This window comes from Nothobranchius furzeri, chromosome 5 (assembly GCF_043380555.1).
Source record: "Nothobranchius furzeri strain GRZ-AD chromosome 5, NfurGRZ-RIMD1, whole genome shotgun sequence".
NCBI lineage: Eukaryota > Metazoa > Chordata > Actinopteri > Cyprinodontiformes > Nothobranchiidae > Nothobranchius > Nothobranchius furzeri.
The window spans coordinates 25,164,431-25,180,157 of record NC_091745.1 but is presented as its reverse complement, the minus strand read 5'-3'; the positions used below and the strand labels follow the sequence as shown (position 1 = coordinate 25,180,157).

The following is a 15,727-nucleotide window of genomic DNA, read 5'->3' as shown; positions in this document are numbered from 1 at the left end:
TTATAAGATTGTCCGTTTTCAAGATCAAATATAAAGAAATTTAAAATAGGCTTAAAATATCTAACCAAGTCAATAACAATCCTCTAACACCAGTGTCATCATGCTATACAAAAAACAGTGGCAGCTTCACATTCCTGAGATTACCGCTAATCCATCGATACCAAGTTTGTCCTGGTCCATGACTGGGAAGGAGCTGAAATATCCACACAGAGTGAACCTGTTTTTACTGCGAGGTCCGCGAATTAATTGGCGGCGGCCGCCCGCGATAATTCTGATTTATATATATATATATATATATATATATATATATATATATATATATATATATATATATATATATATATACATATATATATATAATATATATATATATATATATATATATATATATTAGTGTTTTCACTGATAACAATAATTAATTTATATTTGATCTTGATGGTGAAACTAAAGGCGTTTAACACTGAACACCTAACATGAATGCAGCTTCTGAGAGCTAGCTAATATCAGCTAAAACTGTGTTCTGCTGCTGCTGCTCACCTTCCTTCTTGAAAAACCTAGTCAATACTTGCTTCTGTTCAATTAACTTTTTCTCCTTTTCTTTTCTTTTCTGGAAGCCAAATTTCCCTTTCTTGGGAAAAGACATGACTGACTCTCCTGCCTCCAGCTCTGGCTGTCGGCATCTGCGATGTACATGCGGCCGTGCAGTCCCTGGCCGCTGGTGTGGACTAAACCACTTTGCACATTTTTAAGGGGTGATAGACAGTGTTGGGAGTAACGCCGTTTAAAGGGACTATAGGCAAGTTTTACAGCCAGAACATGTATAGAAATAAAACATTTCTTCTTAAAACATTCTCCTGCAATGCCCTGGTTCTGTAGAATGAGCCCTGGCATTTTACTGTGATTGTCTCTATAGGTCTTTAAAATCAAAAATAAGATTTTGCTCGGGTCCAGCAGGCAGGCTTACCCCGGGTCTTCCTGGGTCTTCCAGAGGCAGCGTAATGCGTGATGACGTCATGCGCGTTCACGCTCAGGCCTATCCCCGCAGCGTTTGTTTACTAGCGATAGCTTAGCGGCAGAGCGAGAGGTGGTTTAGCTAGCATGGATTCAGCAAAGAACAAGAAGAGAGCTGCTTCAAGCACTAGCGGAACTCCAGCCCAGACCCCAAACAAGTCAAAGAAACCAAGAAGAGTGTATTCCAGCGCAGGTAAACGGGCAAAACTCGAGTATGATCGCCGAAGGCAACGAACGAGGATAAATATCGGTCCAGCATTTGAGGAGTGGAAAATGCTGAGAAAGTCTCTCAGGATGAGAACACACCCGCAGCTGGCATCATTTTTGCTGAAAAGGTAAGAAATTATTACTAAACACGTGTGGGGAAAGGGCTGTGGATGCTTTCAAAGTAAGCTGGGGGGTTTCCGTATATCATAACATTTATAGGCTGCTTGTCTAGCGTCTACACATCAGATTACCTATTTCCAGCTGCATCAGCAAAAAAAAAAAGTGTTTTCTACACACCAGCACCCAAATACAAGCTGGCGCACAGCGCATGTTTGGTCATAACACAAGATACAGGTGCTGGCCAGTAAATTAGAATATCATCAAAAGGTTGAAAATATTTCAGTAATTCCATTCAAAACGTGAAACTTGTACATTATATTCATGCAATGCACACAGACCAATGTATTTCCGATGTTTATTACGTTTAATTTTGATATTTATAGGTGACAACCAATGAAAACATCAAATCTGGTATCTCAGAAAATTAGAATATTCTAAAGGCCAATGAAAAAATGTTTGTTTCTCTAATGTTGGCCAACTGAAAAGAATGAACATGAAAAGAATGTGCATGTATAGCACTCAATACTTAGTCGGGGCTCCTTTTGCCTCAATAACTGCAGTAATGCGGCGTGGCATGGACTCGATCAGTCTGTGGCACTGCTCAGGTGTTATGAGAGCCCAGGTTGCTCTGATAGTCGTCTTCAGCTCCTCTGCATTGTTGGGTCTAGCGTATTGCATCCTCCGCTTCACAATACCCCATAGATTTTCTATGGGGTTAAGGTCAGGCGAGTTTGCTGGCCAATCAAGGACAGGGATACCATGGTCCTTGAACCAGGTGCTGGTGGTTTTGGCACTGTGTGCAGGTGCCAAGTCCTGTTGAAAGGTGAAGTCTGCATCCCCATAAAGTTGGTCAGCAGCAGGAAGCATGAAGTGCTCTAAAACTTCCTGGTAGACGGCTGCATTGACCCTGGACCTCAGGAAACAGAGTGGGCCAACACCGGCAGATGACATGGCACCCCACACCATCACTGACGGTGGAAACTTTACACTGGACCTCATGCAACGTGGATTCTGTGCTTCTCCGCTCTTCCTCCAGACTCTGGGTCCTTGATTTCCAAAGGAAATGCAGAACTTGCTTTCATCAGAAAACATAACTTTGGACCACTCAGCATCAGTCCAGTCCTTTTTGTCCTTGGCCCAGGCGAGACGCTTCTTGCGCTGTTTCATGTTCAAGAGTGGCTTGACACACGGAATGCGACACCTGAATCCCATGTCTTTCATGAGTCTCCTCGTGGTGGTTCTTGAAGCGCTGACTCCAGCTGCAGTCCACTCTTTGTGGATCTCCCCCACATTTTTGAATGGGTTTGTCGTCACAATTCTCTGCAGGGTGCGGTTATCCCTAGAGCTTGTACACTTTTTTCTACCACATTTTTTCCGTCCCTTCGCCTGTCTGTTAATGTGCTTGGACACAGAGCTCTGCGAACAGCCAGCTTCTTTAGCAATCACCTTTTGTGTCTTGCCCTCCTTGTGCAAGGTGTCAATGATTGTCTTTTGGACAGCTGTTAAGTCAGAAGTCTTCCCCATGATTGTGGTGCCTTCAAAACAAGACTGAGGGACCTTTTAAAGGCCTTTGCAGGTGTTTTGAGTAAATCAGCTGATTAGAGTGGCAGCAGGTGTCTTCTATATTCAGCCTTTTCAGAATATTCTAATTTTTTGAGATACCAAATTTGGAGTTTTCATTAGTTGTCACTTATGAATATCAAATTTAAATGTAATGAACATTGGAAATACATTGGTTTGTGTGCATTGCATGAATATAATGTACAAGTTTCACGTTTTGAATGGAATTACTGAAATATTTTCAACCTTTTGATGATATTCTAATTTACTGGCCAGCACCTGTAATTAGACAGAAAGACGCTACACGGAATTTTTTCGTTGTTGTTTTAATTCACAAAAACGAATTTTAAACACGGGTGAACGTGCCTGCAAGTTTAGAGCCGCACCATGATATTTGCTGCAGGCTTCAAAGCACAGGGAAATAATAGTGGCTTTTAGGCCGGAAATTACAGTATATTGTTAGTGTAATGTACTAGAATTGTGTAAAAGAAGTCTAAACTTTGTAAAACTGCGTCGCTAATCAAATCTATTGTTTATATAACAGAATCTCAATTGTTAACGTGTACACATGACTGGAGTATTAAAAGTTGCTTTACTTTTTTAGTTATGAGAAGCACGCTTCATCAAAGGGACCACTTACATCAACACCACGTGGGCCATCTACAGCAGTGTTTGCAGGTCCTTGTCGCCCCAGTTCAGTAACTGCAGGGGAATCTGATAGGTAAGTTCACTTGTAAACAAAATGCAACTCATATGTCAGATAATTGTTCTCCACATCAAATAAAATAAATACTGTGTACTTGTCAACAGGGATGACTTCCAGATCGCAGGAGTTGAACCTCTAAAAGCAGATCAAGAGGTAGAATTGTTGGAGGAAAGGTAAATATGCAGGGCTTTTAATCATTTGATGCATACCCTCTGTTTTCATAATTAATGTATTCTGTTTGTTTTTGTAGCATCAAATCGATGGAGCTGAAAGTGGACTATTTAGACGAGGAAAGAGCCAATAGTTTGGAAAACAGTTTGTAAGTAACAAATTATTGTCATTGAAATGATATATGTCAGTATATATTGTCATATTTTGCTGCTGTATTTAATTCCAGATTAGAGTTTGAAGGAGAAGGAGCTTTAGACCCGTATGACTCAGATTATGTACCTCCAATATCAATAAGGTATGTTTCATAATTGAATTTTTTAAATAAGTAGTAACATCCCCACTCTCACTTTCTATTCACTGATTATATATATAAAAAAATCTTGTGCAATAGGTGTGTCTCACAGGATGAAGTTGACCAACTTCCTAGCATTGGCCTGGATGAAGCTGTATTTGACATTGCTGATTGTGTGGAGGCAGATTTGGAAGAGAATTTAGAAGCACCATCAGCAGCATCCATTCCAGTTTTCCCAATACACGATAAAGTGCTTGTTGAAAGTGACCTCATAAACCAGCAAGCGTGCATAGCATACAGCAAAAGCTTGCTCCAGATGGCCAATTTCCTCCAACTGCCTCTCAGTAAATGCCACTACAGTGACCACAGCACAGGCACATATTGTGATGGCCATCCTCCTTTTCATGTAAAGTCACGTCCGAGAGGTACAGCTTTGATAATTGAGTGGGTGAGTTTATGTTCTAATGCTTGCCACTTATAGTTAATGAGGAAGCAGTACAACTGTAGGAATGTGAAATATGTGTGAAGCGCCATTTCCACTTTTTTTTGGTTTTGTTTGTATTTTGGGTTGGCTATAAAAGTGGGGTCATGGAGAAGGCTGCCTTTATACAGACATTTGACAGTCTCACAAAGGAGGTGAACATCAAGGAGATTGTGACTGATGCCCATGTACAAATTGCTGCCCTCATGCGTAAGATTTTCACAAAACTTCAGAGTTTTTACTGGTAATTGGAAACCAGATTGTTAAAAGACTGTTTTTAATTTTTTCTGACCAGATCCAGAACGGGGCAGATATAAGGATCAGGCTATTACCCATTCGCTTGATGTCTGGCACGCCGCAAAAAATCTGACAAAGAAACTTCATGCTGTATGTCAAAATGTATTATGATGGTAATAATCCTGGCTTGTTCAGACTTTATTTTAATTACTAGTTTTTCTTGCCTTCAAACAGGTTGGAATGATTTCTGGTCAAAAGCTTATACTTGGATGGATCAAGGACATTGTTAACCATTTTTGGTATGCTTGTCAGCACACAAGCACCAGAGAAGAGTTTATGGTTTGTACAAACACAGTATTCATGTATACAGTCGTCCACTAATGTAATGTTTTTGTTTATATTTGCTGCCATGGTTCATTATCTTTTTCTACTCACGATGTAAATGTTTGTATTTTCTACTTTGTGTGTTTTTAGGATGTCTGGAAGGGTGTACTTCACCACGTGACTGGAGAGCATGAATGGGGCTTTGGCAGGTGCTTTCATGCTCCTTTGGCGGAGAACCCAGACAAAGAGCTCATTCCACATGGATCTGCTGCACATGTGGCGCTTTCACGGATTGTTCTGAACCAGCGATGGCTAAAGGATATAGAGAAGTTGCTCACCTTTAGGTAAATTACTGACATTTGGTGGAAATGTGAAGTTATTGTCTTACTAACAGTAAAACAAAATTGGAAAACAACAATGCAGCTTTTTTCTAACTAATACAATCTCTGCACTTGCATCTGAGTTCTTTCCAATAACAAGTACCATAACAGTTACTTATACCACACCAAACAATGCAATGAAGCAGAAGACTGGTTTTATTGTCTTCTCTGCCTGGTGCTACAATTGAAGAAGATTTAGATAAAATGTAAAACACAAATAAACAACCACTAATATGAAATTGTATCTGAAAATTAATATTTTAGATGAAAATACTGCTGTTTCTACATTTTTAGTATTGGTTCTTGTTATCTGTAAACTACACACATGAGGACATTAGATTGGTATTGCCCTGATTCCAGTATCTGTAATGTTGTAATACCTACCACAAAGTATATTATATTGCGCTGAGTTAGAATTTATTTCTTCTACAGACATTGTTTTTTTCCCCCAGGACCACTGCTGAGCTGGAGTCGTTCCAAAATCACATCTTGATGTACGCCGGGAAACGCTTTGCATTCTCATTTGGTGTCTATGAAGCTAGGACACTCCTCGCTGCATTAGACTACAACCACCATAACCATCGCCCAGTGCATGTGAACATCAAAGGCGAAGTATCGTAAGTCAAACTTGGTGGCTTTTATATATTCATAATACCTTTATATAATTTCCTAATGTCTAAATTCATTTTTTTAGACACAAACGAGTCTACAACAAAAAGTCGCAGCGTTACAGTGTTCACACTGTAAAGGAGACCAAAGACTACGGCTACATTCCAGAGCTGCACACAAGAATCCTGGAGAAGCGCCTCAGCTCTGCTGGGGGACTCCCAAAAAGAAGAAGCATTCAGGCTGATGACCCCAGGGCCCTGGGTCCTCTCTCCGGGATCAGCCCTCCTCCTACAGCTGAACTGGTACAGACACAACAATGCAGAGGACAGGTAGTGATTATAACCAAATCTCCTCTCCATTTTTGTGGAAGAAAATTACATAAATGTAATTTTTGTTTTTTACAGGACTTATGTGATACCTAAACAGAGGCTGATGGCAATCAAAGTTGAACACTACAGATTTATTTATGTAAATATGTACAAAAAGTTTGCAACAACAATAAAAGTAAGTCAAACTTCTGAGTTGGTCATGAGTTGCATGTTTGTTTCAGCGGAAGGGGGCTTCTTTATAACCAACATAAATCCCAAAGTGGTCAGGGTATTTGTCTCTAATCCTCCAAACACAGCAGGAAGGAATCACCCTACGATTGCCAGCGCCAAGACGTCCATATTGCCAAATAGTGTACTGTCTATAGGCACAGTAACGGTACTCCCGATTATCTGATCCAGGGTCTTGGCTATCACGCAGAGCCAAAATGTCATTCCACGTCTGCCGAGCCAAACGCAGGATGCCTTCATCCATGCAGTACAGGTTAAAATGAGCACGCCTGCTCAAACACCATTCTGGATCCTGTCTACAGCACTTGTTTTCCAGGTCTGTAGGCATCATTCGGCAGTAGGAGCAGGTGCACCAAGCTGGCTGACCCTGGTTTGATGGAGGGTGTCCTGGTGTGGCCTGTCTATAGTCCATAATGTCCAGTAACACTCCTGGCAGACGTCTAACAACCATCTGAAGGACTTCATCTTTTTCATCCATACTTAGGTGTTGCAACTGTACCTGAAAACGAAAGGCAGCATTTATTTTATAAACTTTATGATTGTGAAATGTATTAGTGTTCTGCATTATGACCAACCTGTAACTCTGCAGTTCTGTCAGCAGACATCTGAGCAACCCGTTCTCTGTCTTCCTCACTAATGCGTCCAGCTCTAGCTCTTCTTCCTCTAGCCTGGCTTCTCCCCCGGCCTGTACTTTCATATATGTTTCTCCCTCTGGCTGCTCCTCTCCTTGTTCCTCTTCCTGCTCCTCTTCCTGCTCTTCTGCCTGCTCCTCTGCCTGCTCTCCCTCTGCCCCCTCCAGAATCACTACTCTCTTCAGAAACTTCGGAGTAATGAGATGCACTGGATTCCTTGAAGGAAAAGTAATAAGGTTTACACGTTGATGTGATGGAATGCATGTTTTACAAAAGCTTTGCTGGAATAATCCATAAAACATTTAGGTAATGGTGTATTTACATTTGATGAAAATAATGTTGCTAAGACGATCTTTACCTGGATGCAAAAGAAAAGCAGAGGTGGGTAGAGTACACAAAAGGTGCACTCAAGTTATAGTAGCAGTACCTCTATGTATTTTTACTCTAGTAAAAGAAAAAAAGTAGCAGTCCATCACATGATTTTTTTTCTAGTAAATGGCCTGTACTTGTCAAGTAGCAACCAGTAAAGTGCTTATTAACTACCAGTGCAATTATTTTAATATTACAATAGGGCCTACGTTTAGGCATAATTTGTGTACTAGTATTTTTTTCAACATCATACATAATGTATTCATATATCGGTATTATTATGCTTCCTCACTCAACTCACTTTGCTGTGCATGCACCTATCACAACCTGGAAAATATGCAGCCCAAATTGATTTGGTCTAAATATTTTACAATTATTACCTCTGTCGAAGTCATGCCGGCAAACCTGTAAATTACACCGGTACGGGGCTGACGCAGCTGTTTTTGTTCGGGAGCGTGCACATATAGCACGCGCGCCTCGTGCACGAGCCTACTATTGAAGCTGCAGTTACACCTTTGGCCTGAGGGGGCAATAGCGAGCATAAAATTTCAAAACTGCCTAAGGCACCTTTAAGTATAACGGTGTTTCTAACGGCGTTCTTTAATAGGTAACGGAATAATCTAATTAATTACTTTTCCCGCCGTTGCAACGCCGTTACCGTTACTGGGGACGGAAGGTTGTGCGTTACTATGTGCTTGTCAAACGTTGAGCAGCAGTGTGAGGCTTTCTGACCGCCACACTTCAGCTGCAGCCAGAGAGAGAGGTGTCGGTAACACACTTAAGCTTGGTTTATGCTTGACGCATTCACTTTCCGCGCGGTGATGCGGCTCGCGGCTGGAACGCGCTTCACAACTCGCAGCGTTTATGGTTTGTGCGGCTCGATGATGATAACAAACACGATGATGATTGGCCGGGTGGGCGGAGACCCTCACTGTCTCAGTCGCTGCCTGCTGTAGACCCAACGGGAATAACTCCGTTTAAAATAACCGCGTTAATAAAAAATATTTCATTCTGTAACGAGCAAACTAATTAATTACGTCTTCTTTTATCAAAACATCGTTTCTGTTACTGATAAGAAAATACGTGCGTTAAGCAGCGCGGTGTGTTGAAGCTGTCATCATCAGCTGATCAGGAGCTAAAGAGGTAGATGTTTTCATCCAAGAGCGTCACGGCCCGTGAAGAACGAGGAAGACGTGATGAATATCTGCAGACCCCCCGCAGACTTGTTGCTGCAGCAGCGAATCTGCGGGTCTGCAGCCGTGCTCTTCTTAGCGTGACAGCGGGACGTCCCGAAGGTCCGCTCACCTGTTCACCGCTCAGACGTCCTGATCTTCTGCCTTCCTAGATCATCCTGCTGTAACCTGTTCCTGATCATGTCTTTAGTCCCGCTGTAACACTGATGCATCAGTCTCAGACGGCATGGAGCTCAGGTGTTACTAGAACTACCTGTGTGTGTTTACCACCCAGCTTCAGCTCTTCTGTGTTTGGGTCTGACCTAAGTTAGTAAATGTAAGTCCTCCATCAGGCTTGTTCCTCTTCTAGTGTCATTTTAAAGGATATTTATTTATTTATTTAACAGTTACTAGATTACCAGCAACAGAAATGCTACTAAAAACACACAATTATGTGAAGCTGGAAAAATTAGAATACTGTGCAAAATTACATTTTTTTCTGTAATTTAACTAGACTGAGAGACCATTTAAAGGCTCGGGAACCTTTACAGGTGTTTCTATTTGCAATTTTAAATTTTAGCTGATTGGGTTTTTGTTAAATATCACACAGTGACCTTTTAATAGTCTAGATACGTGTAATGTTCCTATTAGTAGTTCCTCCTGTTAAGTGCGTATTTGTTTAAATTATTCAGGTTTATATAAAACATTTGGACATACATTTTATTATGTTCCAGTCATTAGTCATTTATATTTTACTATTGTAGTAATTCTTGCATTCTTTAATGAAAAAAGTAACTAAGTAGTTACTTTTGTTGGTAATTAGTTACTTTTATGATCTTGTAACTCAGTTAGTAACTGAGTTACTTTTTTGACAAAGTAATCAGTAACTATAACTAATTACTTTTTTAAAGTAACGTTCCCAACACTGGTGATAGATGCCTCAGAGATTATACAGTTATTATTTTTAAGGCGAAATTCTGTTTCTTATCCTCTTTATCCAGGTAAAGGGAAGTTTATTAAGACATTAAGTAAGTTGGGGGGGAAAAACAACAACAATAAAACATTTTTATTCAAAGCTGTCTCAGGGCCCCTCCCTGCAGTGGGCCCTGGGTAAACGGTACCCTTCCCCCCCCCAGTCCGACGCCCCAGCTGATGAATTACAACATTGAGCAAATGAAATGTTTTTAAACTGAAAAGCACAAACGTGTCTGTCATAGTGAACTACCGCCGCCCACTATCGCCTACCTATCGTTTCAGTACTAGTCCATGATGCAGTCAGGAACAACTGATGTGTTTCCACATTTCAGATTTAAACATTTTAACATTTATTCGTCATTTTTAAACACAAACAGAAAATATGTTCACCTTTTTTATATTCTTGACCTACAGTTGATTCAGAATTTGTAAGTGTATAAATATTGTTAATGAAAAAGGTCCGACAGAACCACTAAAGCCTGGGTGGAAAACAGTTTTAATATTTTAAGGCTATGAAATCCCAACAGAGAGAAAACAGTCTAAAAGTATTACCTGAGAACAGGAAGAGACCAAATGAAGTTATTAAAACCAAATAAATAGAACAAGAGTAAAAAGTCAACCTGCTGCAGGAAACAGAAACAGGAACTTTCAGTTCTTCTTAACTACAAACCAAATACAAACTTCCTGCTGAAAATGAAACGCTTTCAATAATTCCGTCTCTGAAAAACTATAACGTAATGAGTAAAAGTCCAGCCGCTCCTCGTCCACTCACAGCTGGGTTTGTGAATACCGTCAGGATTGCCTCTGTAGAAGTTAAAACCTCCAGAGTGTCTGTCTGATCGGTGAAAACCAAAAAGTCAGCTGGATACTTTCTGCCCCACAAGTTCAGATCGCAGATAATTTTTTGCATTTTGAAGGAAATATGGATGTGTTGTTTTTTGCAGATGAGGTGAAATAAAACGACATATTTGAGGTTTGAATAAAACACACGAGACAGAAAAGACGTTTCTGCTGTTGAGCCTGGGTGCCGTTTTAGCCTTAAACCAGTCAGAAATCCAGCCAGTCACATTTAAGGTAAAGAAACTCAGCTGATGGAAGATAAAAGAAGCGCTAAACATTAGTGGAAGCAACTATTCTTTGTCTCTTTAGACCGAACCCAAACACACGTTTTCTGTATGAACACTCAAACCTAGAAACAAGCAACCCGAGAGGAAGCTGGGGTGAAAATAAAAGCACGTGATTGTCAGAGCAGGTTAACGGGAATCAGAAATGTGCTGTGGAACAACCATCTCCATAACATTCGGGAAGGGAAGCAGCGAGGCTTTCACAGTCAGGATTTTCATAAGAGAGTCAGCAAGTTTCACTTTGTTCTTCCTCCCAAACGGACAAAACGATTGACAAATACGAGTTTCCAATGGCAAAAGAGACAAAAATGTAAACAGTGGCTAACTCTGTAAAGACAATTCTCTCTTAAGACTGAAGACGAGAGTCCGGGTTCACCAGGAGGATCCTCGTTTCTTCCCAGAGACTCTCTGATATTCACGATTTCTGGGGAGAAATGACAGATTTTCCCTGCTTTCGTCTCAGACTTTGCAGCCACTCTGAAAGTGCCTCTAAAGTGAGAGGAAGAAAAACCAAGAGGAAACATTTCAGCCCAGGATAACAGTGCAGAAGGGATGCTCCCAACCTCTAAAACACGAGAACTTTCCAGCCGGAGTGGGCAAAGGAGCAGCCGAAGTAGAGGCAGTCCACGGCCTGGTCCACCAGCCAGTCGGACACCACCTCCCGGTTCCCAGAGCCAATCGTCACCCTCAGCTTGAAGTTCCCCCCCTCGCTCAGGTTGTTGTTGCTGATGGGGAACAGGTTCACCACCTCCATGTCGAAGGTCACAGAGGAGCCTACGGTGATGGCGGGCAGTTGGTTGGTCATCTCTTTACCGTTGACAAAAACAGCTCCTGAAACGGGGACGTGAATCTGTCAGGGCTCCTGCACACGTTCACTCACTAACCCTACCAACCAGCATGGACACCAGCACTGGTGTGTGTGTGCACTTGAAGGCACGCTTGGCAGTTTTTCTTGCCTTCAGCACGCCCGGTGTCCGTTATTATTCTCTGTGGTCAAACTGAAAACAAAACCCATCTCTTCGCTGTGCGCTTGCCTTTTTAACACCTCACTCTAACAGCTGAAACATCTCCCAGCCTACCTTGGGTTCTGCAGGAGGGATTCATCACTAAATTACACAAATCAGCTGTGTTTATGGTCTAAAACATGCTGGAAGCAGAGTGCAGCACCAGTTGTGTCAGTTCCAAGTCCAAATGTGGTGTTCTGGCCACAGAGGGCGGTGGGGTCTGAGTGACATTTCAGTAACCATGTAAAGGCTCATTTTAGCACATACTAGCTTAAGAAAATGATGGCTTTTAAATCAAGATGATAAATGTTTCTCACACAGGTACAAAACTGCTGTTTCCTCACGTTAAAACTGATACTTTTAATATTTTAATAACTACATTACAACAAAATAATCCTAGCTTAAACTACGACAACAACAGTGGGGTAAGATTGTAATAATAAAGAGGCATCTCCTGTAATCTACTCAGATTAAAGATTATTAAAAGCCAAAAAAAAAAAACCTCATTCTAAGATCAGCAGTAATATTAAACAAAGCATGAAAAATGACAACAAACACGGGTTGTTTAGAAGACAAACAAAGAAACGAGGAGTCGTGCAAGCCCATCAGACCGAGTGTGTGTCAGTGTACCGTTGGTGGAGATGCACACAGCCTGGTCTCTCTGAAGTGACTCCTCCCCCTGCAGGGTGTTGATGCACACCCCCAGACTGTCCCGACGGTCCATCAGACCCAAAGCAGTGATCCTGCAGATGAGAGGCGAGTTTAGAAAATGTTCAGAGTCTAGGATGAGAAGTGCCCAGGTGAGCGTGCCTGAAGGTCAGCGTCTGGCCACAGAAGTAAGTGGGAGCGTTGGAGTAGAGGACGGGGCAGCGGTTCTGGCAGGAGTCGTTACGCAGAGCGATGTTCTTCCTGCTGCTCAGGATGAAACCCTCAGTCCCAGGACGCCACTCTGCATCGTAAAAGAGGTTGTTAATGGTCTCCTTCAGGTAGAACATCTAGAGGAGAAACATCTGCTCAGGTTTGGGAGTCATTCACAACTCATGACATTACTTCCCTTTTCTGTCACAATTTTACCCACAAATGTGCGATTTATGCTCAGAAACACAACTTCTAACACTGGAAGGCATCTGTGAATGTATTTGTCAGAATGAGTTTTGAGTGTTGTTTTGGCTGAAATGTCCACAGAGGGGTCCTGGTCCCAGCGTAGGGACCCACTGGGCTGTAGCTCATGGCGATGTGCTCTCTGACACTCAAGAGGCTTTCCTGAACCACAAGTACAACTAAAAATTGAGATTTTATAAATTCGACTCCTCAGCGGATGGACCATGACCCACCGTGTGGCGCCAGCGTGGTGTAACCCGTCTGTGGGACGCTCCAGGGGCTCCACTCAGTGCGACCCTCCCCGCGAGCGCAGACCCTAAACAGATAATCGACGTGTGGATCCAGATGGAGAACCAAGAACTCGCAGTCCCACCCAATGTAGGCATCTTCATACTGGCTCCCTCCGCTGCCTGATCGTCGGTACTGTACCCGGTAATCTGCTGCTGCAAAGTCCTCGTCCACCTGAAGCAGGAGGTAGAGTACTCGTGTTAAAGTGCACCCTCTAAAGTTCTGTAATATTCTTGTGAAAAAGCTTATTCCAACCTTGCACCAGCGGACTAGGATGCCGCCAGGTCTCTCCTGCAGCTCCTCTATCAGGACAGGCGGGTGGGAGGAAACAGAACCGTGACGGGAAACCCGTTCCCTCAGCAGACTCAGCAGGGAGTCATCGAGCTGGGCTGAAACACACGGGACGTCCACCAACGCTGGAACCTCTGGCAGGCTGGAAAGACACACAACAGTGATGTTTAATGTGCCCACTGGTCCTGACGGAAGGGATAACAGAACTGTGTCGGTCCCACCTGTCCAGCTGGATGTGCACGGCCTTCTTGGTGAAACTACCCAGCTTCTCCTCCTTCTCTCCCAGACCACAACGCAGCGCTGCTTCTCCTGCAGACACATCACAGCCTTACAGATGTTTTCAGTCTCAGCGCAGAAAACACAAAACAACCAGGAAAAATCTGTAAAGTTACTTTTACTTTCTTTAAAATCAGACAGAAAAAAACACATTTCCTGTTTTCTGGATCAGAATAAAGAATTCCAACTTTTCAGGCTGAAATATTCCATAACCCTTGTATCTGTCAAGGTTTTCCTGTCTTTTCCTTCTCCAACACTTCCAGGACGTCACACGATGAAGCGTTTCAGGTGTTGTTTTGTCCTTTTCTTACAGCAAACATGTCTGAAGATGTCCAACAGTGAAGTCTAAGCTTTTACCAAATTATTCCAATAATCAGGGTAAGAAAGGAATAACGAGTTTAGTTCCTGTAACCTTTTCTGTCCTCTGTCCTGAAAACAGAGAGCTAACTAACCTTCTCTCAGCAGCTCGTCCGCCTGCCCCACGCCGTGTTCAATGAGACTCTGACAGTCGTCCAGAGGCTTGATGCTGCCAGCTTCTATGGTGTCCACCTCAGCCAGCAGGCTGGCCTGTCGCTCCGCCAGCAACCGGCTCGCTGCAGCCTGCAGCTCTGCAAAGTGTCTGCGCAGAGCCTCGCGGGCCTGACCGGAGCTGCCTCGGATCTGGAGGAGAGGGAAAGGACAAGGTGAGGAAGACTTCCCCACTCACCTTCTGTTTGTTTCAGACATTTATGGAGAAATTTGCTCAAACGTGTTCTCAACTAATGTCGCGAGTCCTGGCCAGTCAAGGCTTAGAAACAGTAGTCAGAGACAAGGGTCACACAAGGGTCAAGAGGACAATAGTTCAGGACTTGCTGGCGAGGACAGAACTAGGCAAAGGGTCAAAAGGCAGGCTGGCTTCTCTGGATCCACCCATGGGCCCGCCCCTAACTCCACCTCTGGCGGGAAAAGAAGGACTGGAATGGAGTGAAGAAAGTCCATCTGGACCCAGAAGTTCTCAGGAATGCTGAAGGAAGATCTACAATTTGCTACCAACATGAAGATTTATGGCCTGTGCTCCCTTTCCAGGAGTGCAACATGAACTTTTGTGCCCTCATGTGAATACTGCATGTAGTGAAAATGATACCAAATGCCTTATGTAGAGCTAAAAAAGTGTATTTGGTAAATGACCCCTTGACCTAAACTGTCAGGAGAGAATGACTTGTGACTCTTTCATTGTTTAGAGCAGTCTCAGGAATGATATAAAAGGATGCAGCTCAGATCGGGCTGGGAGACTTGGGAGCTGTTTTGGGGAGATTCTGAGAAGACAGGAGCTGGTGTAAACTAACTCTTATTTAATCATTTTGAACTAATTCCTCCGTGGGGGATAGCAGTTGTTTTTTATTTACCCATTTTTGTATTTTGATTTTGTAATAAACCTTTTTTGAAAAAGAAACATAATCCTGATTCTTTCAGGTTTTCTCTAAAGCTTCACGTTTGGGGCCCTGGCCATAAATTGCACAGAGGTAAGCTTGTCGATCACAGGTCTCTGAATTATCAGGACTTACTTTGCAGTTTGTAACAGAATTATATAAAGAAACCTTAAGATAAGGGAAGTTTTAACTTCCCCCTCCTTGCGAGTAACGAGTTGTCTTAAGGGCGATAAAAACAGATTATTAGAGGTTATTTTGGCTCTGATTGCAGGTTGAAAAAGTCTCTAACAGCTGGAAGGTTGGATTAATAAATAAATTGATAAACTTATGATAGCCTGATCAACTAGCATAAATCATTTTATAGTTACCAACCTCCCACATAAGCTGTTAGAGGCGCAATTAATTCCAGATAACCCAAAAAATGGCTGAGA

General features: G+C 42.5%; 2 protein-coding genes across 7 annotated transcripts in view; one reads left to right on the top strand and one right to left on the bottom strand.

Annotated features, from left to right (window-relative positions):
* The first annotated feature begins 414 nt into the window (after nt 1-414).
* On the top strand, nt 415-6,616 carry LOC129159956 (uncharacterized). Of its 5 annotated transcripts, none has more exons than XR_011520654.1 (8): nt 415-1,346; nt 3,503-3,619; nt 3,709-3,777; nt 3,855-3,923; nt 4,002-4,070; nt 4,167-4,515; nt 4,649-4,758; nt 4,844-4,935. XR_011520654.1 is itself a non-coding variant. In XM_054737106.2 (8 exons), exons 2-8 carry the CDS (start codon nt 4,656-4,658, stop codon nt 6,518-6,520), a joined length of 921 nt encoding a protein of 306 aa, XP_054593081.2. In that variant the 5' UTR covers nt 4,397-4,515; nt 4,649-4,655; the 3' UTR covers nt 6,521-6,616. The 5 variants fall into 5 exon arrangements, 4 of the variants coding, with proteins under 4 accessions (XP_070407608.1, XP_054593081.2, XP_070407606.1 ...); XM_054737106.2 differs by lacking the exons at nt 415-1,346; nt 3,503-3,619; nt 3,709-3,777; nt 3,855-3,923; nt 4,002-4,070 and adding exons at nt 5,020-5,124; nt 5,260-5,453; nt 5,942-6,106; nt 6,184-6,427; nt 6,503-6,616 and having other exon boundaries at nt 4,397-4,515; XM_070551507.1 differs by having other exon boundaries at nt 4,649-4,935.
* The window catches only part of crlf3 (cytokine receptor-like factor 3), a 46,269-nt gene continuing 37,085 nt past the window's right edge, over nt 6,544-15,727 (bottom strand). Inside the window, exons 3-11 of one of the 2 annotated variants that reach the window (XM_070551497.1) lie at nt 14,340-14,547; nt 13,833-13,920; nt 13,576-13,753; nt 13,266-13,494; nt 12,742-12,880; nt 12,562-12,674; nt 8,962-11,758; nt 7,231-7,503; nt 6,544-7,154 (exon numbers count right to left, since the gene is read on the bottom strand). In XM_070551497.1, the coding sequence (XP_070407598.1) occupies nt 11,493-11,758; nt 12,562-12,674; nt 12,742-12,880; nt 13,266-13,494; nt 13,576-13,753; nt 13,833-13,920; nt 14,340-14,547 (1,221 nt within the window). In that variant the 3' untranslated portion in view covers nt 6,544-7,154; nt 7,231-7,503; nt 8,962-11,492. The remainder of the gene's footprint in view (nt 7,155-7,230; nt 7,504-8,961; nt 11,759-12,561; nt 12,675-12,741; nt 12,881-13,265; nt 13,495-13,575; nt 13,754-13,832; nt 13,921-14,339; nt 14,548-15,727) is intronic. The other variant, XM_070551498.1, reaches the window with a different exon arrangement.

Excerpts from the sequence above, each read along its gene's own strand:
- LOC129159956 (XM_070551505.1), top strand. The coding sequence starts at position 4,656 with ATGGAGAAGGCTGCCTTTATACAGACATTTGACAGTCTCACAAAGGAG. Across the intron at positions 4,936-5,019 it reads TGACAAAGAAACTTCATGCT|GTTGGAATGATTTCTGGTCA; the intron begins GTATGTCAAAAT and ends GCCTTCAAACAG. Across the intron at positions 6,107-6,183 it reads AACATCAAAGGCGAAGTATC|ACACAAACGAGTCTACAACA; the intron begins GTAAGTCAAACT and ends TCATTTTTTTAG.